This window comes from Chanos chanos, chromosome 11 (genome assembly GCF_902362185.1).
Source record: "Chanos chanos chromosome 11, fChaCha1.1, whole genome shotgun sequence".
Taxonomy (NCBI): domain Eukaryota; kingdom Metazoa; phylum Chordata; class Actinopteri; order Gonorynchiformes; family Chanidae; genus Chanos; species Chanos chanos.
Window position 1 is genome coordinate 18,723,257 of NC_044505.1, and position 25,281 is coordinate 18,748,537.

At 42.9% G+C, this 25,281-nt stretch overlaps 2 protein-coding genes across 2 annotated transcripts in view; one reads left to right on the top strand and one right to left on the bottom strand.

The window, feature by feature from the left end:
* Window positions 1-1,240: 1,240 nt before the first annotated feature.
* On the bottom strand, window positions 1,241-11,184 carry LOC115823781 (solute carrier family 43 member 3-like). Its single transcript, XM_030787808.1, has 12 exons — window positions 11,004-11,184; window positions 8,773-8,902; window positions 8,561-8,607; window positions 8,126-8,202; window positions 7,880-7,972; window positions 7,310-7,449; window positions 6,422-6,567; window positions 5,470-5,613; window positions 5,139-5,246; window positions 4,820-5,006; window positions 1,684-1,807; window positions 1,241-1,396 (listed from the first exon to the last, which is right to left on the bottom strand). Exons 1-12 carry the CDS (start codon window positions 11,182-11,184, stop codon window positions 1,241-1,243), a joined length of 1,533 nt encoding a protein of 510 aa, XP_030643668.1.
* Window positions 11,185-22,870: 11,686 nt separating this feature from the next.
* ctnnd1 (catenin (cadherin-associated protein), delta 1) overlaps window positions 22,871-25,281 on the top strand; it is a 13,198-nt gene continuing 10,787 nt past the window's right edge. The window contains exons 1-2 of the mRNA XM_030788105.1: window positions 22,871-22,995; window positions 25,119-25,190. Coding sequence (XP_030643965.1) covers window positions 22,903-22,995; window positions 25,119-25,190 — 165 coding nt within the window. The 5' untranslated portion in view covers window positions 22,871-22,902. The remainder of the gene's footprint in view (window positions 22,996-25,118; window positions 25,191-25,281) is intronic.

Genomic DNA, 25,281 nt, shown 5'->3' on the forward strand with positions numbered 1-25,281 from the left:
GTAGTAAATAACATCGTCCACAGCATCATATGTTTCTCATATTCACAGTGTGACAGCATATTCGTGAAGGCTGTAGATACACAGGCATACAGAAATACATTCTGATACAGTTCTGAGTTGGCGGCGTTATGCCCTTATGGGAAATTACGCGGAGACAGAAACTGAACATGGGTTTCTGAGTCCGTTAAAACTTCTCTCTGAATTCGGTCGGTCGCTGCTGTTTATGGAGCTTCAGTGGGCTCAGAGCTCTGAAAGTCTGCCCGGATTTATCCACATAATCTGAAACAGTTACAGGACAGGTTGATTCCCCTGTAATATTATCATAGATAGCTAGAGAGCTATTTTAATATTCTCTATGTGTCTGCAGAGAAATTTACTTGCTAAATCGGTCTGTATCTTCAACTTTAATGTCACTACCAGCAAAAACGTTGTAAACGAGACCCTCGTTGCGTACAATGACGTCCACATTTCCCCTTGTATTGTTAAGCATGCATTTTCCATAGACTGACACTGTAACTTCACAGACTCACTTTCAGCACTGCAACTCGACGTTTCCATTCGTAAAGTAGCTACATAGTTATTTATTATCTTAGTGAGGTCTACCACACTTGTGCAAATGGGTACATTCTTAATGGAGCAAAACTCCACGTAGAAACGCACCCAGTGGGAAAAAAAAAAACCTGTCTCTTACAGAGTCTGCCGTGTGTGAACAGGTACAACGCTCGGTGTGTAGGCTACGGAACACAATAGCCTGATGTCAACGGAATACACTGTGTCAACGAACGAGGCAACTGTGTTGTCGACGTCGATGAGCGATTTACCGTAAAACATTGAGAATAGGTTATCATTTTTTGAAGACAAGACAATTTGTTAGACAGTTTGTAAACGGGAGCCATGAAAGTCACCAGAACTATGTCATCCTTATAAATTACGCGCATTACATAGAAATATGTAAATAATTTTATCGGTGCCTATATGGTTGTTAATTTCACCTAAATTCGGTCATAGAAATGTGATACCTTAGTAAATCGTAAGTAAATTGATAAATTGTTCGATATAAAAATGCATAAGGTAATTACTTAAATATGAGTCTCTTTCATTATGGCAAGGCTGGCAGACCGTCTATTCATATAAGAAAATAAATATGGATTTTAAAATGAGAGTCTGGCACATTATTCCAGCCCGGGGGCTCTTCGTTTAATTTATTAGCACAACAAAGACAAAGACACGTGTTTTACATTCACTGAATGTTCGGACGAACGCTCTCCGTTGAGAGGCTTCGACACATCTCAGAGGAACTGTTCTTACTTTTACTGGCCAATCCTCTGCAATGGATGTAGACTTGGAGCGGATGAATAAACACAACCAAAGACAGTAAAGTCATACCGACGTTCACCTGGTTGGGTGAATGACAAGAGAGAGAGTGTGTGTGTGAGAGAGAGAGAGAGAGAGAGAGAGAGAGAGATCCAATAACGCATAGTCTAATATTTGCTCTACCAGCGGAATTTTATCAAGTTGCACATTTTTATGAAAAGGACGTTTATTAATTAATTAATCGCAAATTAAGGCATTGAAACTTGTTACAATGCTCTTGGTATGCTGAATCAAATAGCTCCAGAGAACTCCAAGCAAATCTGATTTTATTGCACTGTGTACAAATCCGAAAAATATGAAAATGCTTACGTAGAGCGGGTCGCCGTGGAGACGTTCAGAAATGAAATTCAGTAAGGGCATTTGAAGCAGCTGTACAAGAGACGCTAAACTCATTAGCATGCCAGACAACTTTCCAAAATGTCTGATAGGAAAGCTGGTGGGAGAGTAAAAGAGAAAAGATTTTCAGTTATGACAGTAACTCTCACTTACTTTCATCTTCTCTTAAAAAAACAAACAAAAACAAACAATACAAAGCATTTGACTTTTTTGAAGATGAAGAAAACTGGGTTATTCGGAGACCATATGCCAGGTTGTACATGAATCTAGAGTCAGTACAAAGAGAAGTGCCTAATAGATTCTAATGAGAGACTGGAAAGCAAGAACTGGTTTTCAGGGCATGGGACATTATTGGCAAATCTGACAATAAAAATTTGGTAAATTTCACTAAAAAAGTAAGTCATGGTTATTCCCTAGATTGGATTCATAATAACCTTACTAAGAACATAGTAAATGATGTGATTAAAAAGGTTACACCTGGGTTTTTTTGCCCTCTTGATCTTAACAGGACTCCTACAATGTAGATCTCTGGTTTGGGGTCCACTGAGGTGTTTGTTAGCAATTTGGTGTAACAGTAGGATTTGGGGTCCATAACTAAGAGACCGATAAACCATAATTGCACATGTAACTTAATGATTACTCCAATACTAAGTCACTTTATAGATCTACCTCACTTTCATGGATCTAACTTAATGATTACTCCAATACTAAGTCACCTCATAGATCTACCTCACTTTCATGGATCTACCCCAGCTGTATTTTTTTTCTCTTGGTTTTTTTTTTTTTTTTTTTTGGTCTCTTGTTTTTTTTATAAGATTCGTTGCTTATTTATATTGTCTTCCATATAAGGTTTTTTTTTTTCTACTTATTTATATATTGTCTTTATTCACACTCGTCTGGTAACGGAGGATTAGCAAAGTAAGAATTTCATTGTACAATGTAACTGCCTGTTTTGCTGTGCACATGACAATAAAACTCTTGAATCTTGAATTTTGAATAATTGCAAATGGTTGGGTGCTGTGCTTTGAGTTTGATCTCTTGGCAAATGATTTGTTTTCATGATCACGTCTGGTTTCTTTAAGGCAATGAAGGCTACTAGGCTGGAACACCCCTGGTTCTCACTCCCTCCCTCTGCCAGCCACGTCATGTCCTGTTTACATTGTTACTGACATGTTTGCCTTGACCAGTTATGCAGTTATTCAGTTAGTCCTTGCACCTGCTTCTGTTAATCTAGTCTGCCTTTCAGTTTGTGTAAATGCCCTTGGTTTTATGACTGTTCCTTTGTTAAGAAACCTTCTTTTATGACAGTTTGTACCCTTTGACCTGTCATCCCAATGTGTTCCTGACCTCTATATTCCTCTGATTTCAACTTTGTTTAAATAAATCAAGTTTCTGTGAATGCATCCAGAATTCCACACCCAATCATGGATGCACCATGTTGGCTTCAGTTCATGGAGGAACCCTGTTGTTCTCCTGTGGGGGAGCCAGGCAGGTAGGATGGGAGTTCCTCTCAGTGCTCCCAGAACTTCACAAAAGGGATCCAGTCTGAAATGTCCAGGCTAGCGGTGGTTCTGTCCCTTCTTAAGGGTTGGACTTTGAGGTGGACAGCTGAGCAATGGGAGAGATTAGGGTGGTGCTGTTTTCTAGAACTAAGTATTCCCTGGGGTCTTTAACCTATGACCAACTTTTATCCCAGTTCTGCTCCACATTTGAACTCATGCTAGAGGGGACTACAAGGATGTTGGGATGGAGTGGGAGAAGTCCACTGCCAGATGGGCCTGGGAGGAAGGTCTTTGCCTGGGACCTGGACAATTCAAATTCAGTTTCTGCCATGATGCCGCCCACTGTCCCTGCAGCATTTACCCACTCACTGCTGCTCCCTGTCACCTCAGTGCTCTGGATCCCACCACCTTGGAGGCTCCAGATTCAGTTTGTGGGGAACTGCTCTTAGCAGGGGCCCCAGATCTGGGTCCATTCTCTGTGGGGATGTTGGCGTTGGATCCAGTCACTGTGGAAGCTCTGGCTGCCCCTGGGGTCCCAGTTCCAGTGGCTGCCCCTCGGCTCTCTGGTCCTGTTCCTGCTGAGACTCTGGACACGATGCCCACAGCAGCGTCTGAAGTTCTGGTTCCTGTTCCTGGTTCCATCTGCACTAAAGCCTCAGTCTCCTGCCCCTGTTGCTGCTGAGGTTCTGGTTTCTGCAGCCCTGCAACCCCCCCCCCCTCCCCCCACCCAAAGCCGTTTTAATGTTCTGTTCTCATTCTTAGTTATTCAATTAGTCCTTTGGTTCTGTTAATCTAGTTTGCCTTCCAGTTCGTATACCCTTCATTTTGTGATTTCCTTTGTTTGGGATTGACTCCACCTGACGTCCTCAGTCGCTGAAGCTCCAAGTTTAAGACGCCTTGTTATGCCGGTTTGTACCCTTTGATCTGTAATCCTGTCACCTGATGCCTTATCCTGTTTCCTGTCCCCGTCTTCCTGAACTCTGCATCCCTCTGGTTTGAACTGTTCGAAGTTTATCTGACTGCATCCAGTCTTGCCTCCAGTTCATACCCTAGGCTTTTATCTCCCAGACTGAACCATTCTCTGTTTATGAATTTGGGTATTCAAAAGTGGACTATTGGCAGCTGGATGTGGTCATTTGATCAGAACATTCCAGTTTTAAATATTCCATCCAGCACTCTGTCATCTCTCTCAGGCTGACGACGCACTACCCAGACGGTCAGTAGTTCTTGTAATTGATGAGCATACACACTTAATCCGTACTGCTCTTTTAAACAATAACTAAGCCAAGCATTTCTGTGCCTGCAAAAACGCACAGGCATGTGAGGCAAAGTGAAAGAGGCATCACTACCCTAACATACATTTAAGACTTGGAATAGGCTTATGGGTATTTGGGTATAGCTTCAGGTCAAGGGTCAGCTTGGGCATAGATTTTTGGCAGGAGCAAAGGGCGCTCAGATCGCCTTCCAGCTATAACGGTTATGGTGTTGTGCTTGTACTTCCTCTCTATTTGCTACTTCAGTATCACAGTTACAGTTATGTTTGTGTTCAGGTACTTGTCATGGTAGGAATAACACTCAGATGTATGTTCTCACACATTCACACTTACGCAATGTTAATGAAAGCAGCGTGCCCTCCATACATGCATGAACTGCTGATGACCTGAAGGGCAAAGGTCACGTACTGGAGAGGGAGAACAGGAATGGAAATGCAAAGGGAGAAGAGAAAACAGATGACGGATGTGAGGAAGAGAGAGAGAAGAATGGCCGTCAGATCTGCTTCCCTCTCGGTCTTTCCTAAGAGAGAGAGAGAAAAAAAAACAAAACAAGATGCAACATGAAGTAGATGTCATTACTTTATCATTTCACACACCCACACACACTGGTGTGTGTATGATTCACACCGGCAACTCTGTTACACACACTTACCAGTCGTAAGAGCTCTAATTCTCTGTCTGTCCATGAGGAATCCATTCCAGGGAGCAAAAAGCACTCCACAGAACTGAATGATAGCAAAGGCATTGGTATACTTACTCACTGGCAGAGAGTTTAAAAAACAAAAAAAAAGAAAGAAAGAAAGACAATAGTTCAGTATCTGAGCTTAAGGGCAAGTTTTATCACGTAAAAGTGCTCTTATGAAAACAGAAATATGAAAAAAAGACGCATTACGACATCACGCAGCAGAAATCTTAAGGTGAAGCAGCCCATCATCCTTTGAGTGACAGACATATCGTGAAAACCACGTTTGAGGGGTGATCACCTGTCGCCGAGTCTTCGTCGGACAGTCGGTTTAACGTGGGGTTCAGGGTGCTGATGAACAGAGTTTGACGTAGCAGCATGAGGGAGAACCACAACAGGTGCCCAAAAAACAGCTTGGAGAACACACAGTCCATAAAACTGATTTCTAAAAAAAAAAAAAAAAAATGTAGAAAGAGGAAAGGTGTTGCAATTCAGCACTTTTTTAAGCATTCAGCACTTTGTCATTAGTAACTACTCATTCTGTGTCTGCGTTCGTTGGACGTGCTCTTTTGTTCTGTTGTGTTCAGCTGTCAGTGGGGAAGCAAAAAAAAAAAAAAAAAACACAGAAAAAAAAAACAGCAGAGTTGTCAACATTTCGAGAAAGACTGCTGTTTTTTTTTGTCCATGACCAACAAGTACATTAAAGTATACTGGTTTTTGTTTCACGGTCTGTAATTTCGTCTCTGTCAACAAAGAGAATATAGAGACAACATCTAAACCCTATAGGATGTGGGGGTTTTTGGGGGGTTTTGGCTGTTTGTGTCTGTGGCGATAACTGATAAATGAGGACTTGTTGGCTAAGTATGATCAGAACTGATCACTTATGTTCTCACAAACTACTAAAGTAAAGAGTTACAAAGGTGGTGAGTCTGTTTGATGCCACATTACAGTAAATTTAAATCCTCAAAGTAGGCCTGAAAGTGTGTGTGTGTGTGCGTGTGCGTGTGTGTGTGCATATGTGCATGTGTGCATGTTCGTGCATGTGTGTGTGTGTGTGTGCGCATGTGTGTGTGTGTGTGTGCACGTGTGCATGTGTGTTCGTAAATGCATGAGTGTGTGTGCATGCGTGTGTGCGTATATGTGTGTGTGTCCGTGTGTGGCCGTGCAAGTGTGTGTGTGTGTGTGTGTGTGTGTGTGTGTGTGTGTGTGTGAGCTTGGATGGGTGTAGATAAACTGAAGCTGTATAGTTTTACCATCCTGTGAGACTGGTTTGATGGGAGGTGATTCCTCCAGATACATATCAACAATGGCTCCTTCTTTATTTGGAGCTATGTCACTAGTGTTTATGCCCCCTTCCTCCTCTTTAGTTAGGCTTTCTGACGGGTAACAGCAGTGTAACCTGTCATGAAAAACAAATAAAAAAGTAAATACATACATACATACATACATACATACATACATACATACATGCATACATACATGCATGCATACATTGCATACATAGATACATACATACATGCATGCATGCATGCATACATACATACATACATACATACATGCATACATACATGCATACATACATAGATACATACATGCATGCATACATACATACATACATACATGCATACATAGATACATACATATGGTAATTTAATACTTATATCTCAGAATACGACAGCCACCCCCTCTCCTGCCTTCCTTTTGGTTTATACATTACCCTCTTCAGGAGGTTACTCCAGAAAGCGGGTTTAGTGAAAACTCAAGAGTTAGTAAACTCAGGGTAAGTACTAAACCTCCTAAAAGAAGAGCCCTATGGCTTCATTCTCCTAGCAAAACAAAGCCATAGGGCTCCTCTATTAGGAGGTTTACTACTCACTCTGAGTTAACTAACTCTGAGTTTTCACTAAACCCGCTTTCTGGAACACCCCCCCCCCCCCCTCCCCGATCTTTAGGCTTAAGCTTTGTTTTGAAAAGAAAGCCATTGACAGAAGCAAGTGGAAGCAGAGGGTTGTTCTTTCAATTCAGTTATGTTGTTATTTTTCAACTTAGTAATTACAAAGTAAAAGGTACAAAGAAAGTATGACATGAATATGATGGTCATCTTGTCCCGCTGACTAAGAGTAGTGGGAAGTTCTCTTTACCCATAGGTGTAGTTTTCTGGGATTGGGTATGGGATGTGAGCCGATGGCATGAGGAGCAGAGAACGAAGGAGATGAAGGACCCCACACAGGCAGAGGAAAAAAAAAGAGATGTGAAGAGAGATTCCACTCTCATACAGCACCTGGGGAGAGAGGGAGAGAGGGAGGGAGAGAGATAGAGAGAGAGAGAGAGCATAAGCAAGACAAAAAAAGCTGTTGTCTGTAGATTTTCGTGTATTTGCACATTTTGCAAAACATGACCCTGGATCTTTCTTTGAGCTACCTTTTTTTTTTTTTTATCAGTTACCCTGATATGATAACCCTGATAATTCCACAGTAGTTGCCACAGTAAAGTTGAACTTTAATCCCCTATACCAAAACCTATTCCTTTTCTTTTCTTTTCTTTTCTTTTCTTTTCTTCGCTTCAAATTTTTCTTCTCGCTTTTTTTCTTTGAAAGAAAGGTCATAATTAACTAATAAGACACATGTGTTTATTGCTTAAACTCAATGTGTGTGTGCGTGCGTGCGTGCGTGTGTGTGTGCTGGGGGTGGGGGGGGGTGTGGTCCTGCTACCTTTACTACGAGAAGCATAGCGGCAGACGATTCAAACGCCCCTGCATAGACAGTGATGACAGCACTGCGGTGTTTCTTAAAAAGATTCCCCACCTTGATAAAAACAAAACAAAACAAAAAAAAACAGGATTAGAACTATAAAAAAAAAACCTTAATGACAATGTTGTAAGTGAAGGAGAGAGAGAGAGAGAGAAAGAGAGAGAGAGAGACAGAGAGAGAGAGAGACAGAGAGGGAGAGAGAGGCACCTGTGTGTTTGTTATGTAGAATATCATCCCAGACATCAACAAACATGCCACGGATGGGAACAACAGCACCGACAACTCTGCATGAGACAGTGTGTGTGTGTGTGTGTGTGTGTGTGTGTGCACCAGTGTGTGTGTGTGTGCGTGTGTGTGTGTGCGTGCGTGCGTGCGTGCATGCGTGTGTGTGTGTGTGTGTGTGTGTTGGGAATGCAGCCTTGTCAAAACAAAAAAAACTGCACGAACACATATATATGATATACAAATATATAATATGATTCAGACACCATTTGGAAAAGAGACATATAAATAGGCAATGTGCCAGACCTCTAAGGGTGAATGTGAGACTACAGCTATTTAAACAGGTGCAGAGATACTGATCTTAAGGACATACCACCAACTTCACTTAATTACCACTTGCTGATCATATAAAAAGTTCACCTGCACTGGAAACCGTAATCAGGAAAGTTCCGGTAACATACAGGAATCTGGGAAAAACAAACTGAAAAAGTTGGCACGGCAGATGTCGAAAAAAGACAAAACCGTTAGTAAATGTATGGCTAACCTAACGAGAAGAGGTAACATGTTATTGTTGCCGTCCGGATTTTGAGCCAGTTTAGACAGTGAAGTTAAAGCATTGGTCAGACACTTACATTGCTATCAGCCTTATAGCCAAGGTCCCAAAAGCATCGAAAATAAACCCCACTGGGAACCTCAGGAAGTCTCTTGAGAAAGCCGCAGTGGTAAAAACAAGAGAGAGTTGATTATCCTGATTTGTACAGTCTGAGGAGGAGATGGAGAGAAAGAGAGAGAGAGAGAGAGAGAGAGAGAGAGAGAGAGAGAGATTGGATGGCAGTCCTTACATTCCATGTATTCAATAAGTCCAGTAGATGCCATTGCAACCATAGAGAATAACAATTTATTTTGAAAAAGTATTGTGAAAAACAGCTGTTATTTGTCATTAATGGTTATAAGAGGTCGTGAGAAGACAATTGTTAGTTATCCTGTACTAATATGCAGTGTTCACAGAGTAAACTTACTAATGACTGTCCTAATTACACATCTATCAATTTGACTTCATTAAGAATTTCACTCAAAAGTGAACACATTTTGCTTACAGTTATTAAAAACTGTAGTTTCACATTGTAACCGCATGAAATTCTTAAATCTTGAAATTCATATTTAGGTTCCTAAAATGGAGAGATGTTACTAAAATGGACACTGGATCCAGTTGGACTGACTTTTTACCCTGAGGTAAAATGACCCTGTTTCTGGCCTCATGAGCGTGATTTTTCCAGCCCTGTTCACGTGGCCAACGTGACTTTTTCGGATAACGCTGTGGTTTTTACTGCGTTTATGGGACTATTTTACAATGCAATGGGTTGATAAAGCAAACTCAACCTTGGGAATTTTTCACTCCTTTGACACTGAAAAAACAAACAAAAGTCAAATTAACTTCTTTTTTTTTTTTTTTTCTTCACACAGTCATCCTTACTCTGTTTGTTTGTAAACATGTCCCTTGTCTGCCTACGTCCACACACAAACACACACCCGTACACAACACTCATCAAAACTATTAACAGTGTTTACTATAGAACCTTAGAAGTCTGCTATAGCGGTTACCGCCCTTGGCTTTTCCTATTCAAATTCATGTTTACTCACAAGTCTAAAAAACTGCTTTATGCTGACATGTTCATCAACAGTTTGTCTGTTTCCCAGACTCAGCCTGAAGAGCCATCAACAATACTGATCTTTGGGTATACCCCTGGTGTGAACTTTTTGACCCTACATAAATGTTAATGAATAATGAACGGTAAATGTCTTATTGATTTACATTCCATGTTGAATTCCATTGTTAATCCAGGACCAGCTTGTTGGGCTGAAACCCCAAATGCTACAGTCAAGCTCCTCTTCATTATTACTATGATAACTACCATAGTAATATTGTAAAGAAGACCTTCATGCCTTATTGTGATAGGTGGCAGTCAGGGCAGGGTAACATCTGTCTGGACCATAACAACTCTACAAGCCCAGCAGGAAACTGGGATTTTGAACAATCATTGCTCTTCCAGCTTTTATCCAGTGTCACGTGGTTGTGAATTGTTGTATAAACCTGTTTTTTTCCCGTCTCTGTCTCTTTCATAGCTTCCCAAAAGGATTCAAATAGACACCCATGCAACATCTCACATCTCTGCTTCTATCTTATACTTCTTCTGTCTCACCCACCTGAATATGTTACTTAAGTTATTTATTTGCTACCATGGAAACAATGTTTCTTTTTGCTGATGTGTTCTTTATTGTGAAGGAGCGAAAAGTTAATCCATAACAACTGTCTGGATAAGGCACAGATCTAGTTTCATTACAAACATACACAAACACACTGAAAGATTAACAAAATTAACATTAACCGTAATAGTGGAGAGTCCTATTCTACTGCTAAAATGGTAATCAGATGTTAGATATTTTTAAGCCATACCAAACCTCATCCTCTCTTGGTTTAAACAGAGAGGGGTGCAAAGTCTCATTAAATAGTGACCAGCCACCCCAGCAGTGTCCACAAATGAACATGAAGCCAAAACAGTCTAATGTCAGTATATAGTTTCCATGAAGTAAGGACCAGTGGTATCCACTGTGTGTCATGTTGGTCGAACAGGAGTTTCACAATATCAGGTTATCATACACACACAACAAACCAATATCTACGTAACTGAGAATTAATATACTGCAAAATATCTATTGAATGGATTTTGGCAAGTGTGTGAGAGCCAGTAGTTTTGAACGTCCTATGCGCAATACTCACCTGGGCACATTGTTAACATAATACTTTAAAGTATATATATATATATATATATATTGCGAGGAAACAGAGAGCTTTATTCCTTACCTGTGTATTGACTCTCATTCAGTCCAGTTGCATTGACACAGAGCTCACTAAAGTAGCCTTCTCTTTTCAAGACAAACACTAAAGATGCCCAGCCATACACAACCCCAGTAAAACAAAGGCACTCCAACAATCCTGAAAACAGAGTCAGCTGGTAACGTAGCTTCACCCCACATTCAAACATCCTGTCAGCTTATGACCAAACAGAGTCTGTCTCAAGGGGCTTCTCATTCAACTGTCTCACACTCTTCTACGTCTCCTCTCATTGGTCAATGATTGGTCAATTTTTTTTTTTTTTTTTTTGCCAGGATAACTAGAGAAATAGCAAACTCTAGATTTGTCACTCTCACTGTGTACTGTCATTGGCTGTTTAGGGTTTAGTCCTGCCCATTACCAAAACTGACAGTTGATCATTCGTGGTGTAAAAGTCCAGCTGTGCTTCTGAACCAGCACTGCTCCTCTTCCCCCCTACAGAGCAACATTGCTCAAATTCTCCAAATTTCCCAAAAAGAGCCTCTGGTGTCTTCACAGATCGCAACACGTTCTCGGCAGTGTCAAGTGTTAGTTAGTTAGTCGCCCTCTTCTGTAACCACGCATGATTTTGTATCTCTGTGCTTCCCTTTTGCTGTCTGCTTTGCCAATGTTATCTCAGTGTCTTTGTTGTGTTGTGTTGGTATGAATGGTGTGTAATAGGGGAACAAACACTGACTGTATTTCTCCTTGGGCATGTCAATCAGTACACCAAAGGTACCAAACCTGGTTGCATAAGCTACACCAGTCAGTGTTAATGGCAATTAAAAAAACGTATTAATTTCACATTAGCTAAATAGTGGTAGGATGTCAGTAGGGCTTTCATTAATAATAAGCATCTGCTGGAACACTGTTAATAGGCATAATGTTGACTGAATGCCCACCGAATGCTTCTGTTAGCTACATTAGGGTTTCAGTGTAAAATACTCTGGTTGGCCACTTTCAGTGTCACATGATCACAGATAAACTGTTCAGTTCAACTACACAGAATATCTAAGACATTTGACCAACAACAACAACAAAACCTGTAACAGAAATATATGAATTGAATGCAGACTGTGCATTGAATCCTAGAACTGTTTTCCACCATTCCTTTATGTACTTCCCTCTTGAAACACACACACACACACACACACACACACACATTTGTTATTTTACAAGTTTGTTCTATTTAAAGAAAAATGAAGTGTGTCTCGTTATACTAAATTAATCCCATTGAATCCTAGAACTGTTTTTCACCACTCCTGTATGACTCTGCACAAATGTTAATGAACAATGAATGGTAAATGTCTTACTTTTTTTACATTCCATGTTGAATTCCATGTTAATCCAGGACCTGCTTGTTGAGCTGAAACCCTGAATGCTACAGTCAAGCTCCTCTTCATTATTACTATGATAACTACCACAGTAATATTGTAAAGAAGACCTTCATGCCTTATTGTGATAGGTGGCAGTCAGGGCAGGGTAACATCTGTCTGGACCATAACAACTCTACAAGCCCAGCAGGAAACTGGGATTTTGAACAATCATTGCTCTTCCAGCTTTTATCCAGTGTCACGTGGTTGTGAATTGTTGCATAAACCTGTTTTTTTCCCGTCTCTGTCTCTTTCATAGCTTCCCAATGGGATTCAAATAGACACCCATGCAACATCTCACATCTCTGCTTCTATCTTATACTTCTTCTGTCTCACCCACCTGAATATGTTACATAAGTTATTTATTTGCTACCATGGTAAGAATTTTTCTATTTGCTGATGTGTTCTTTATTGTGAAGGAGCAAAAAGTTAATCCATAACAATTGTCTGGATAATGCACAGATCTAGTCTCATTACAAACATACACTAGACATAATGTTGACTGAATGCCCACCGAATTCTTCTGTTAGCTACATTAGGGTTTCAGTGTAAAAAACTCTGGTTGGCCACTTCAGTTAAACTACACAGAATATCTAAGACATTTGACCAACAACAACAACAACAAAACCTGTAGCAGTAATATATGAATTGAATGCAGACTGTGCATTGAATCCTAGAACCGTTTTCAACCACTCCTGTATGTACTTCCTTCTTGAAAACACACACACACACACACACCACATACACCACATACACCACACACATTTGTTATTTTACAAGTTTGTTCTATTTAAAAATAAATAAATAAATAAATAAATAAATAAATAAGTGTGTCTCGTTCTACTAAAGTCACTAACATTCAGAGTGCACTGAAACAACCACGGGCAAACAAACATGTAGTGCCTTGCAGAGTCCTCATCAAAACTAACATTTATTGTGTTAATTAAGAGAGTCTGAATTGAGACAGGATCTAGTCTTTCAAAGATAAATAAAATAGTAATATATTTGGTGTTTCAAAAAAAATATATATTAGAAGGAAAAGGAAAAAAGTTTTCATGCAGTTTGGGTGAATTTGAGACACTGAATTGCCCCTAGATATGAATGTGTGTGTGAGTGTGTTTGTCTGTGTTTCTGTACTGGGATGGACTGGCGACCTGTCCAGGATGTTTCTTTGTCTTTCGCCCAGTGTATGCTGGAATAGGCGCCAGTATCCCCCCGCGACCTTATTAGGATAAGCGGCTTTGAAAATGAGTGAGCGAGTGAGTGAGTGGTAGGAACGAAGTACACCGTTACCGTGCTTTAGTAGCATATTGAGGGATTTGCACTCTGACCGTCAACAATGTGAAAAACTTTCGTTTTCTACCCGGCATCCCCAAAGAGGTTACGTCCTTTTACTCCGATACACCTCTGTTGACAGCTGACGTTGCTTGCTTCGTTTGTCGTGGTCAGTCATAAGCCATTTCTTTCCGACTCAACTCAGTGTTTTAAGCATGTAAACTACAAAGCACCGCCACCGTGGGACCTATTCGATGCGGATGTACACACACAAGAATGATCATGCGTGTTCAGGTACCGAGATGATCGGTTCAGCTACAGAACATAGTTAACATAACCAGAGTGAGCTCATCGGCGAACGGTTGTACGCTACGCTGCTAGTTTGCTGCAGGCCAGACTACCAGGAAAATGTTAATGAATGTAGATGTTCAAAAGATAGGCTTGGTATGTCGACAACACCATAAGATAACTAAAAGTTAGCGGCTTCACTTTACTCCACTGCACATTCATTTGGTCATTTTTCCTTGTTTTGCCTTCGCTCAACAATAAAGTATCAAGCAGTAAGATCAACTGGTTGATTTAAACCTTTAACGGCAATGCTGGGTCGTAGAGAACGAACATGTGAATAATCGCGTTTTATTAATTGCGGTGGACCTACGTACTCTTCAAAACTTGTGCAGATTAAAAGCTTAATACTTTAAGATTTAGGTGTCTTACACTTACAAGAGTAATTCATCATGGTTCTATCTTTAATGTAACTCCAGTATAGTATCTGACATAATAATAATAATAATAATAATACGTTTATTTAGAGCCCAGTATCACTATTTATAGTCTCAAAGGGCTTTACATGTCTATAACAAAGTCAAATCGAAATTATATTATGCATAAGTTCGAGAAAATAGATAAGTCTTTAGTCTCGTTTTAAAGGTATGGAGAGAGTTTGCCTCCCTAACTTCTGTAGGTAAACCATTCCATATACAGTATCTTACTCAAATATATTATCTTTGACCACCCTTGCTTCAAAGTGTGGAAAAGTGTCATTTTAGTGCTCAAGGTCACACGTGCAGTATTTACTTGACTGTGTATACTTACCTCCTCTCGCCACTGGGGGGCGACTTTACCATTTTGTTCCTAGTGAGGAATTTTGATTCGTCTGGTGGTGCGAGATTAACAGCCTCCCGCCTACCCTGACTACCGCGGCTGCTGATCAGAGATCACAGATTTCTCTTAAGTGCAATTGTAACGTCGCAAGCAGCATAATTAGGACTGGGAATCCTATCATTTTATGCTTCCTACAGCAACTTAAACGGAATAGATTCTGTGCTGATTTCAAGTTTTTTTATATATGTATATATTGGGGGGGAAAGCCCTAAAAAAGATAATAAACCATTGCTTTTCAAACATTTATTTTTACAGAAATAGCTAAAAGACTGGACCGATCGAGACTGACTCCAGTTCTTTAAAAAAAATGCCATGGAAATATTGTACTGAAATCTTCCCTTTGCTCAGTCATTACGGTAAAAAAAAAAAATCCCTGTTACCTCCTATCTACCTCGCCCAATCCCACTCCCTACAACTCAAAACTGCTCAGGGGAGGGGTTAGCAAAGCTGGAGAAACGAGTGAAGAGAGGAGTGAACAAGGCGAGGAAGATAGCTAGGTGGGTTTGTAAAGAGTCCTATATTCTGAGTTTTTTTTTTAATTTTTGGTTCCAGTATTGCATGAAAGTTTGTGTAACCACATTGCGGTTTTCGTATAATAGGAGTAACGATAACAAAGGGCTGGATAATTTGGTGGACGAATAGGCTGAAACGCCCAAATTTTATCAGCTACGTTTGGAATTACAATCACTTCCTACCGCTTGGAAGTCAGTCGCTAACTGACTATAAGCCTGTTTCGATAGGCCACGACCACAACCGCACATCGGGCTTGCACAAAAAAAACAAAGGTAGAGTCTCTTGAAATTCATAATTAAGGCATTTTTGTATCTTAAATATTTCCTATTGTTCTCTCCAGAAGCGTGTTTGGTCGCCTGTGGAAATATGGTTCTTTGAATACTCAAACCGAGAAGTTGGTCAGCCAGGCTAAAATTTTAGCAAGTTAGCCCTTGAAGCTCGCTAGCTAACTTGGTACTATCAAGTTGCCGCTGGCTAACCTAGTTTGTTAGGTTGTTAAATTGGTGTGTGCGACCTGTATGTAACGTATGTCTTTATTTAGACTACGTATCATGAGTGTGTTCAGTTTTTATAGACTGTATCTGTTAATCGATCCCTGTCTTTCAATCCGGATAACGCTTTTATATCCTGAACTCAAACGTTTCTTAGCTAGCTACGATATATAGATAGCCAACCACGTAGCTATTAACAGCAAGGTTTTTTGCTTGTGTTTTGTTAGCCCCTGTCTGACTTTGTGTATTTGAAACCACTTGCTTTAGACTTCTGCTAGTTAATGGTAGCACTTCATAGCTTTCGCTTTTGTTCTTTGCTTATTGACGTTAACTGTCGAAACGCCCCAGAGTGTCTTATATTTAACATGGCATCTTAATGGCGTTTCATACTTAAATATTGTTTCATTCATCAGTGAACAGGTTGTGCAGCCTTGATACGTTACGGCAAGATGATTAGCCGTTGCAGTCCTAATCCAAAACGAGAACTTTACATACTCGGTATCTTGCTGAAAACCACAAATCCCAAGTAAATCAAGTTCCTCACACAACTTTAGATTTTGTTATTTTTAAAGCATGTGGCGGGCAACAGTATATAACGTAAAACCAAAGTATTTTATGACTGCATTACTGCGATGAATTAATGAGTGGCTACAGTAAGGAGGTCAAGGCTCAGATACACCTGCGCTTCCGGAAGCGCATAACTTTTCCAACATGTATTCTGGGAAATTAACTTGTAGGATGTTAATTGTGAATATATCTGTGGATTTTTGTGGTACTGAAGTGTACGGTACTATTAAATATGTCGTTAAAATTCCTTGCATAGTGTATGAAGTATGTCCATCGGTAGAGTAACTCGAACTGACTTCCGTCACACCTTTTTATACACATTGTGCGCTATTGAATGGTGAATTATTTATATGTCTGTGCGTTAAAGAGGGCAAAACTTGGACAAATAACGTGCTTCGAATCTGTATTAAAAGGAGTAGTTGATGTGAAAACCTGTTGAGTCAGTCCAGGGTGAATGAGTGGGGGAAGGGGCAGGCGTGGTTACATGTTTTCGTAGTGGCGCCTCGCTCTCCATTTACATACAGAAACCCCGGTGTTCTACGGTAGTGTGTAACAGATGACTGACTGAACTACCTCCTTTCTTAATGGGATCATCGTTCGCTGGAAATTGCATGAGTCATTCATGTGGTTGGCGTATCAGGGTCCTGTGTAAAAAGTTGTGGTCTTAAGAGAAATGTGTGAGATTCTTGCTCATCCTGAATGCCCCGCGGGTGTGTCTACCTTGACCTACAGAAACCGAAACGACCGAGGATTTGTCCACACTCGCCCTTCTGTCTTCACTGTGAAGAAGAGCTCTCAAAACAGTTAAAGAAACGGCTGAATGAACACTGTCGCACTAAGACCAGACAAAGAGTCGAAAGGCAATTTGAGTTTGCTACGAGATTTATTATGTGAGACATATGGTTTCTGAACCGCCGTGACGGGGTTTGGTGTTGCGACAAGGGTGTGTCCGTGAAACACGGAAGGGCTACCGCACGCGCTCAGAAAACACTCGCCACCTTTCGCCGTCTGCGGTTGCCTCGTTGGCTGTTGATATTCAAAAATTCACCGTCTCATCTCGCGACTTTTATCGCACTTCAAAATGGCCCAGCGAAAATGTCCCTCCTTACTTCCTGATCACCTCTCACCTGGGGGCGTTTCGGTTAGAATCCAGCTCGAGCCGAAAGCTTGACATAGAAACGGGCAGAGCCATTACCACATCCGGGTTTTCCCCCTCCCTGTCCTTTGTTCAGCTGGTCACACACTGCCTGTCGGTGAAGTAATGGCATATTCTAAGAGCACTGACCACAGCTTCCACCCTCTAAAAAGCCTGTCTCTCTCCGGCTATAATCATCAGTGCAATCACAGATCTGTGGGCTTAGAGTGCACATTGAGTGGTGTTTTAGCAAGTGTGTGTGTGTATGTGTGTACTGGCCAGTGACTTGGTCAGCAAATGGCCCAGCCATTGGATGCATGCAGTCCAAAGTTCAGGAGAGGCGTGCTTTTGGATTACTGCCAGAGCTGGCGGATTGGCTTCTCTCATTCAAATTATTCCTGAGTCAGCAAGAACTAGGAGCTACGCTAGCTTTTTGCCTCTGCTGCCATAATGGCCACAGAGACTGTCTTTACCAGAGTGTGTGTGTGTGTGTGTGTGAGAGAGAGAGAGAGAGTCTCTCCCTTGTTCGCACACACACCTGTGTCAGATATGTTTTGTATGGACGGTCTGTTTTCAGGCCTCCTCCTTCAGTTTGTGATATTAATCAGGGGAACTGGTGGAGGAGTCAACAGCTGTTGTCTGAGTGAGACTGTGGGTCTCTCTCATGAGCACTGATGTTGACTGGTCTGTACAGCTGCAGTCAGAGGTATGCTATGCCGTGGGCCGCCCGCTCTGGGCTCGATGATTTGTGTGTGTGTGTGTGTAGTGGGGGGCTTGTTTGCGTGTGGCTGAAGGTTAAGGCGTAGGCATTTATCAGTGCTCTAGGTTCAGGTCAGATCCCTGGGTTTCGTCTTACCCTCTCCTTGTGTTTGGACTAGGTGTTTAGGGTTTTGGCCCGTAAGTGGCTTAGCCGTCTAATACCCACGCGATCTCATTAGGAGACACATGATTAAGCGTCCTGGCAAATTGAATTACTCAGGACTAGAGCGTAGCCTGTGGCTAACTCCGCAGCTCCTTAGCTTCTCTCTTCTCTCTCTCTCTCTCTCTCTCTCTCTCTCTCTCTCTCTCTCTCTCTCTGTCCTTTTCTTTCTGTCTTTCTTTCTTTCTTTGTATGTGTGTCAGTCAGTCAGTCATGGCTCAGTCTGTGATGTCACAGCTGTAGACGTGCGTCCCGTTCCGAGCCGTCCCTCACGGCGATAAAAGTCAGACGGCGGCGTTCAAAAATTCACTGCTCTTCCTTTTTTTGGAGGGGGGGCCTGTGGACAGGCATTTGAAAGGAATTCTGCTCTGTGTGATTTCAGTGCACACAGGCTATGTGGAGAATGCTGCTTGGTCAGGGTAGGAAGTTAGGGGGAGATAATGGTGTTCAAGCCTAAAAAGATAGACTGCACACACAGACAGACAAACATTCATTTATATATATATATATATATATATATATATATATATGAGTGTGTCTATGTGTCTAATATGTGTGTCAGGTAGCCTGTTCTTTAGAGTTTGTCATTTACATATGGAAACAAGTAAGTGGTCTTGTAAACAGATTTCAAAGACAGAGTAAACAAGCAAATGCAAAGAGTTCTTTTTTCCTTGTGTTCATTCATTGGAATAAGTGTGGTGAAATGGACGGAATAAGAGGGAGAAAAAAAAACGGTTATTTCATCTTTTAATGTTGACCAAAACCCCACGTACCAAAGCATGTTTACATGAGACTACGGTACATACTGGGCAAGCTCCTTCATTAAAAAAGTCTCCAGAGCTGTGTGTTCTGTCAGTATATTTACACGTTTTACCTTTTTAAGTCACATTTTATGACCTTAAAGTGATGGCTTGGAATGATTTGACAAATATTTAAACCGTTACCACATCACCCCACCCCTTGCCTTGCAAATCGACCGCTTAAGGGTATATCCGAAGGTTCATTATGGTCCTTTCCTGGAACGGTGTTCAAAGCGCTGTCATGACTTGAGTCATATTTAGGCACACTTTGTTAATTATGAAGACGCTTATGTCATTGTTTGTGTAGCGGCAGTTAGCCAGAAACGGCACAGAGTGTGTGTGTGTGTGTGTGAGGTGTACCTGTGAGATTACGTGTGTTTCGAGGGGGCTATTCATTAGTATTTCTCACCTGTGAGATCGCAGGTGTGTGTGATGTTACGGGAAAGGGTGTGTGTGTGTGTGTGTGTGTGTGTGTGTGTGTGTGTGTGTGTGTGTGTATCTCTGAGGACTGCTTCCACTCTCTGATATCATTGATGACGCTTTAGTGACACAATCCAGGAGCCAAGGGAAACTGGGAGAGAGGGAAGGGAGGGGGGGGGGTAGACTGGGAAGAAAAGGCTGCCCCAGTCATTTGTAGACCGACTGTGAGGCAGAGACAGGATCTGACATGTCACAACATTAGCTGGAATGTGTGACGCAGGGTGTGTGTGTGTGTGTGTGTGTGTCTTTTCTCTCTCTCTCTCAGAAGGGAAGTACAGGAGGGATGGAAAACAATTTCAGGATTCAATGAAACCGGCTGCACCGTCTGTGTTTTCAAGGACAATGCTGGCTAGTTAACACACCCCGCACCCCCCCCCCCCCCCCCCCCCCCCCTTACGCTTTACTCTCTGTATAGCCCTTACTTGGACACGTTCTGTCTCTCTTCTCATTCATGCTTGACACACACACCGAACTTGTACACACATTTCACATTGTCCTCCTGACCACCACACAGACAGCTGCAAATATTTCCCCTGTGTGTGCATGATAGAGAGAGGGAGGGAGGGCAGGAGAGAGAGAGGGAGGGAGGGTATGAGAGTTCAGTGCTCTCGCTCTCGCTTTCTCTCCCTCTCTCCGTCTCGCAGGGGGCGGAGACAACCTGTTGCTGTTATGGTGGATTTTTTGGCCTTGGCTTGAGCCAGCTTCCGTTTCAAACTCGTTCTGAGTTTAGAACCCGCTCTGTTTGTTTTTCAGATTCCATCTCTTCACTCGCACTCAGGCACTTAACCCTTCGCTTTCTTTTCTTTTCTTTTCTTTTTTTTATTCCCTCGCACACGTAGTAAATGTTTGTTTTGGTCGGTTTAAGCATTTCGGCGTGGAGGGCAGATCTGGAAAGTTTTGGATATTGATGCTGATGTCGAGTTGGGATTGTTGTCCGCGCTGAGGTTGAGGGTTCAACATATATTGTCAGTCAGAGACCGCTACTCTTTTTCCTTGTATATTACAAGGGTCGTACAAGCTTAGTTTAACTTAAGTTTCTTTTTAAATATCAATCTCACCATCGCTGCTTGTCAGTTATGCATTACTTCCAAACAATGGATCTAAAATAATTTATTATCATAACTCTCATTGTCTGTGAGGTCTTGCGTCCACAAGTCAGTCAATGAAAAGGTAGGAAATTTCACCTCCGGGCTAATCTGGCATCTTATCGAAGCATGGGATCAGAGGCTTTTTGTTTTGTTTTGATTTTTTTTTTTTTTTAATTTTCCACAACAGTGCAAATGCACTTTCAGGTCACGCTTCAGGTGAATCCCGGGATCAAGCTCTGTCAGTTTCTGTTTTCTCTTCTTTCATGTTTAAACGTCTCCGGCTAAAGAGAAAGAAGCTGGCGATGTTGTTTTCTCTTTTTTGCTTCGGCTTGGTACTTTGACCGGGCGTGGTATTCCCCCAGATTGTCCAGTTATATGACTCTTCTTCCTCTACTTCTTTTCCTCCTCCTACTACTTCTTCTTCTTCTTCTTCCGTGTGAGTTCTCTGAAAACTTGAACAGAGGCTCTGATGATGAGCTCCATTTAGCCCGACTCCCGGAGCTCGGAATAGCTCTCGACAGATTTTTACACCTGCATCTCACACCTGGCTTCTCGACTCCGCTGCTCCGATGGGTGTTAATGAGCAAGCGTTCTTCTCTGCTTCACGGAGAGAAGGAAAAGAGAGAGAGAGAGAGAGACATTTTATTTTTACCCCTTCCAAACCTTGTATGTCTCTCTTGGTTCTGCTTACACCTCTCTAAACCAAGAAATTTGTTTGATGGATGGTTGTAAAAATGTCTGATGGCGCTGAAATACAAATTGACTGATACTTTTATCAATCCAATGGACTCACAAGAGATGCTTAGTCAGTAATAGTGATCGGTGGGAAAACGACTCGTCTTAAGCGTTCCCCAAGCACGTCGACAGGGACTTTCACGTGTTTGTCGGGGACGTTTTTTTTTTTTTTTTTGCGCTCTGATATCTAGTACCTTCCTGTAACAGTAGTAACGACATGACCTTTGATGGGAACTCGTCGTGCGTTCGCTGCTTGCTGCCCGACGGCCGAGGCTTTTGGTGGGGTGTTTTTTGGTTTTTTTTGCACCTTGCCCGCAGCCGAAAGGTTCCCACCCAGTGCTCCATCCACTCTCCTTTTGATTGATGGAGAATACATTGAGCACTCCGTTTCAGCTTATTAACACCCGACCAGCACCCAGGCCGATAACACACACACACACACACACAAAGAACTGCGGAAGGCGGGCTAATCTAGCATGCTGATTGGCTGGGTGTGGTTCCTATCACATCACTTTCCCCTTTTTGGTCAGCTGTTAGGAAAAGGCGTTTTTAGAGGAGGGGTGGAACGGGGGAGGGAGGGAAGCAGGATTCAGGGCGTCATCGGCGCGGCCTGAAATTCTGTTAGTGACTGTGACCTGGCGGAACTGGAATTTGATTTCTCATCAGATGTAGAGGAACGGAGGCGCTGGCCGTGTTACGAGAGCGAGAGCGTGAGTCAGAAGCAGTAGATGTGATATGCGACTAGTCCTTGGCTGAGAGTATGTTGTGTCTGAGTGTGTGTGCTTCAAGCCCATGCATGACGAAACAGTCATTGTCTCACACACACACACACACACACAAAGTGCCTTTATTCATCGCGGTAGTGAGCTGTAAACCTGTCTGGTTTCCTGTTTGTGTGCACAGGTCAGGGCATCACTCTGTGTGTGTGTGTGTGTGTGTGTGTGTGTGTGTGTGTGTGTGTGTGTGTGTGTGAGAAAGTTGTCTGCGGCGGCTGTGAGATCGTGCTGGTTTCTGTTAGAGCGTCATTAGCGCCTGCCTCACTGGTTCCTCAGAGCTCTGGATCCCCGGCGTTCTGCTCTTTTGGTCTGACCTGCCGTTTATGGAGCTCTCCTTTTTCTGCTTTATTATCGCTCGTTATTGTTTATCTTTTTGCAGCGGATTTTTTTTTTACAGACCACGTGGAGCGCTGAATGTGTGTGTAAAGCTTTGCTCTGTGTGTGTGAGAGTGTGTGTGAGAGTGTGTGTGTGTGTGTGTGTGAGTGTGTGTTTAACGCTCTGCTCTCTCTCTCAGTGTGTATGGAGCATTGTGAGAATGCCGCGTCTCTCTTGGCCTCCGTGCGGGAGCAGGAGATGCAATTTGAACGTCTGACTCGAGCTCTGGAGGAGGAGAGGAGGAGCGTGGGGCCCTCCGGTACCCTCCCTCGCCCCCTCCCCACCCTGCAGGTAATGCCCCTTCTTCCAAACCCACCCCCCCCACAAAAACCTACCCACCCAAATGCCTGCTGGGATCCTCATCATAATCATCATCATCAACGTCATTGTCATCATCATCATCATCATCCAGTTCTTTGTTGCCCCTCTGTATCGCCACTGTGCTTTTAACCTGATTGGCTCAAACGTCACGACCCTATGCCATTTCCCTGCACCCCCCCCCCCCCCCCCCGCATCATGCCGCAGTGTCATCCGCTATTCCTCATCACCCAGCACCTGAACTTCATTTCCCAGCACCTCCCACCTCTTCCCCATTCACATGGTCACATGGGGCCAGAACCAAGCCGCGACCCGGTTCCAGACGGCATTATCATCCTACGTCGCTTTTAAGATGCTACCATCCTTTTAACGCCACTTCAGTGCCATCACTATGGAGCTTCTCTTCTCCATCTCTCTTTCCCTCCAAGCTCACGCCATCATCACTCGTCTTTTCCTTTTCATCTGTGCGTTGTTTTTGTTTTTGGTTTTTTTTTCCTGCCGTTCCTCCTCCTCAGAGAGTCGCGGCTTGCATGTCTGTGTTCTTGGATGAAAAGTTAACATGTAGCCGAACGTCACCATCTCATCTAGAGGTTTATTTATTTGTTTGTTTGTTTATTTATTGGTGTATGTATTTCTTTATTGCACTCACTGTCGAAATGCTGGGTTTGTGTCAGTATTTCCCAAACCTTCTCCTCACACCAATCCCACCTCGCCCTGGTTTCCATACTGCGGAAGAAAACCAGTTTGGCCAGTTGGTTCTTCTCAGAAGCGAAGGGCTTGTAAGATTCCAGTGGTACAGTGAATGTTGCTCAATGTCCAAAACTCCCAACTTTTGTATCAGCTTTTTGCCCCCCCTCCCGGAATTTCTATCTTCTGTCCCTCAGTGATGACAAGCACTTCCTGTCCCCTCCCATCAAGATCTGTCCGTCGCACTAACCCCCCCCCCCCCCCCCCCCCCCCCAAAAACCAGCGTCTGCTCCCTGGAACGCGTTAACCGTAAATGCGATGAATAACCCCATTAACCGCTGACGCGTATACTCACCCCCCCAACCCCCCCCCCCCCCCCCCCAACCACCATCTCTGTGTCTCTCTCTGTCTCTTTCTCTTTCTTCTCTCTCCACCCCCCCCCCCCGTGTCTCTTTCAAACACGCACTCTGTAGTATCACAGAGATAAGAGTCAGCCACTGCGGGTAGGGCAGAGAGAGAGAGAGAGAGAGACGGAATGCCTTATCGCTCATTTTGTTGACATAGTTCTACGGCATTAACATACCGGCAGAGGTTTGGCCTACCTTCTGACAGGTTCTCACAAGTCCAGGCCTCGCCTCGGAAAGGACAAAGCCAGGACAGGGGCTCCCCCTGGGGGGTGGAATGGGTACTGTGCCCCCCCCCCCCCCCCCCCCCCCCTCTCCGCACCACCCCCGTTCTCTGGTTCCCAGAAACTTTCCCAGAATTTGTGTTTGTGTGCGTGCGCGAGCGCGCGTGTGTGTGTGTGTCGTGGCATGTCCTCGCAGAATAGATGCAGGAGTCGGGAGTTTCGGTCGTCACCGTGCTTGTTCTCAAACCGCAAAACTTTCGCAGTGTTTGGTCCAGTGTGTGTGTGATTTATTTATTTATTTATCTTTGTTTATTTATTTAAAATATGTGATTTTTTTTTTTTGTTTGTTTGTTTGTTTGTTGGTCATACGTCAGTTGAACTAACTGTTTTGCATGCATAGACTTTTGTGGGAGCTCCAGTTGATGTAAAGTATATGAATGTGGAGTGGACTTTCTGTGTGTGTGTGTGTGTGTGTCTGTCAGTGTGTGTGTGCGCGCGAGCACTGATGTAATGGCATTTTATGTGTGTGTGTGTGTGTGCGTGTGTGTGTGTGTGTGTTTGAGTGTCCTGCAGTAACCTGCTCTGGATGTTTGGAATAGCTATGCAGCACGGTCACTGGCCGCTGTGACTCCGACCCCGTTATCCTGTATCTGTGTGCAGTTTCTGTGTGTGTGAGAGTGTGTGAGAGTGTGTGTGTGCGTGTGTGTGCAGTTTCTGTGTGTGTGTGTTTTTTTTTTCTTTTAACCCCGTCGCTGCCTCTCCCTCCCCTGTCTCCGTACAGAACGGGCGCATCTCCTGTGATGCGGACATAGAGAGACTCAAACTGAGTGAGGGATACATCAACGGGACACAGGTAGGTCAGGGGGGGTGTGTGTGTGTGTGTGTTCATTAGGGTGTAGCGTAATGTTTCATTCTTTTGCTTGTTTGTACGTATGTGTGTTTAC

What these genes read in the sequence shown, in the direction of transcription:
- LOC115823781 (XM_030787808.1), bottom strand. Translation starts at nt 11,184, where the DNA reads ATGTTTGAATGTGGGGTGAAGCTACGTTACCAGCTGACTCTGTTTTCA. An exon ending in GCTATAAGGCTGATAGCAAT is followed by an intron (nt 8,608 to 8,772) that starts GTAAGTGTCTGA and finishes TGTTTTTCCCAG; the next exon opens with ATTCCTGTATGTTACCGGAA. An exon ending in AATTAGAGCTCTTACGACTG is followed by an intron (nt 5,007 to 5,138) that starts GTAAGTGTGTGT and finishes TCTCTCTCTTAG; the next exon opens with GAAAGACCGAGAGGGAAGCA.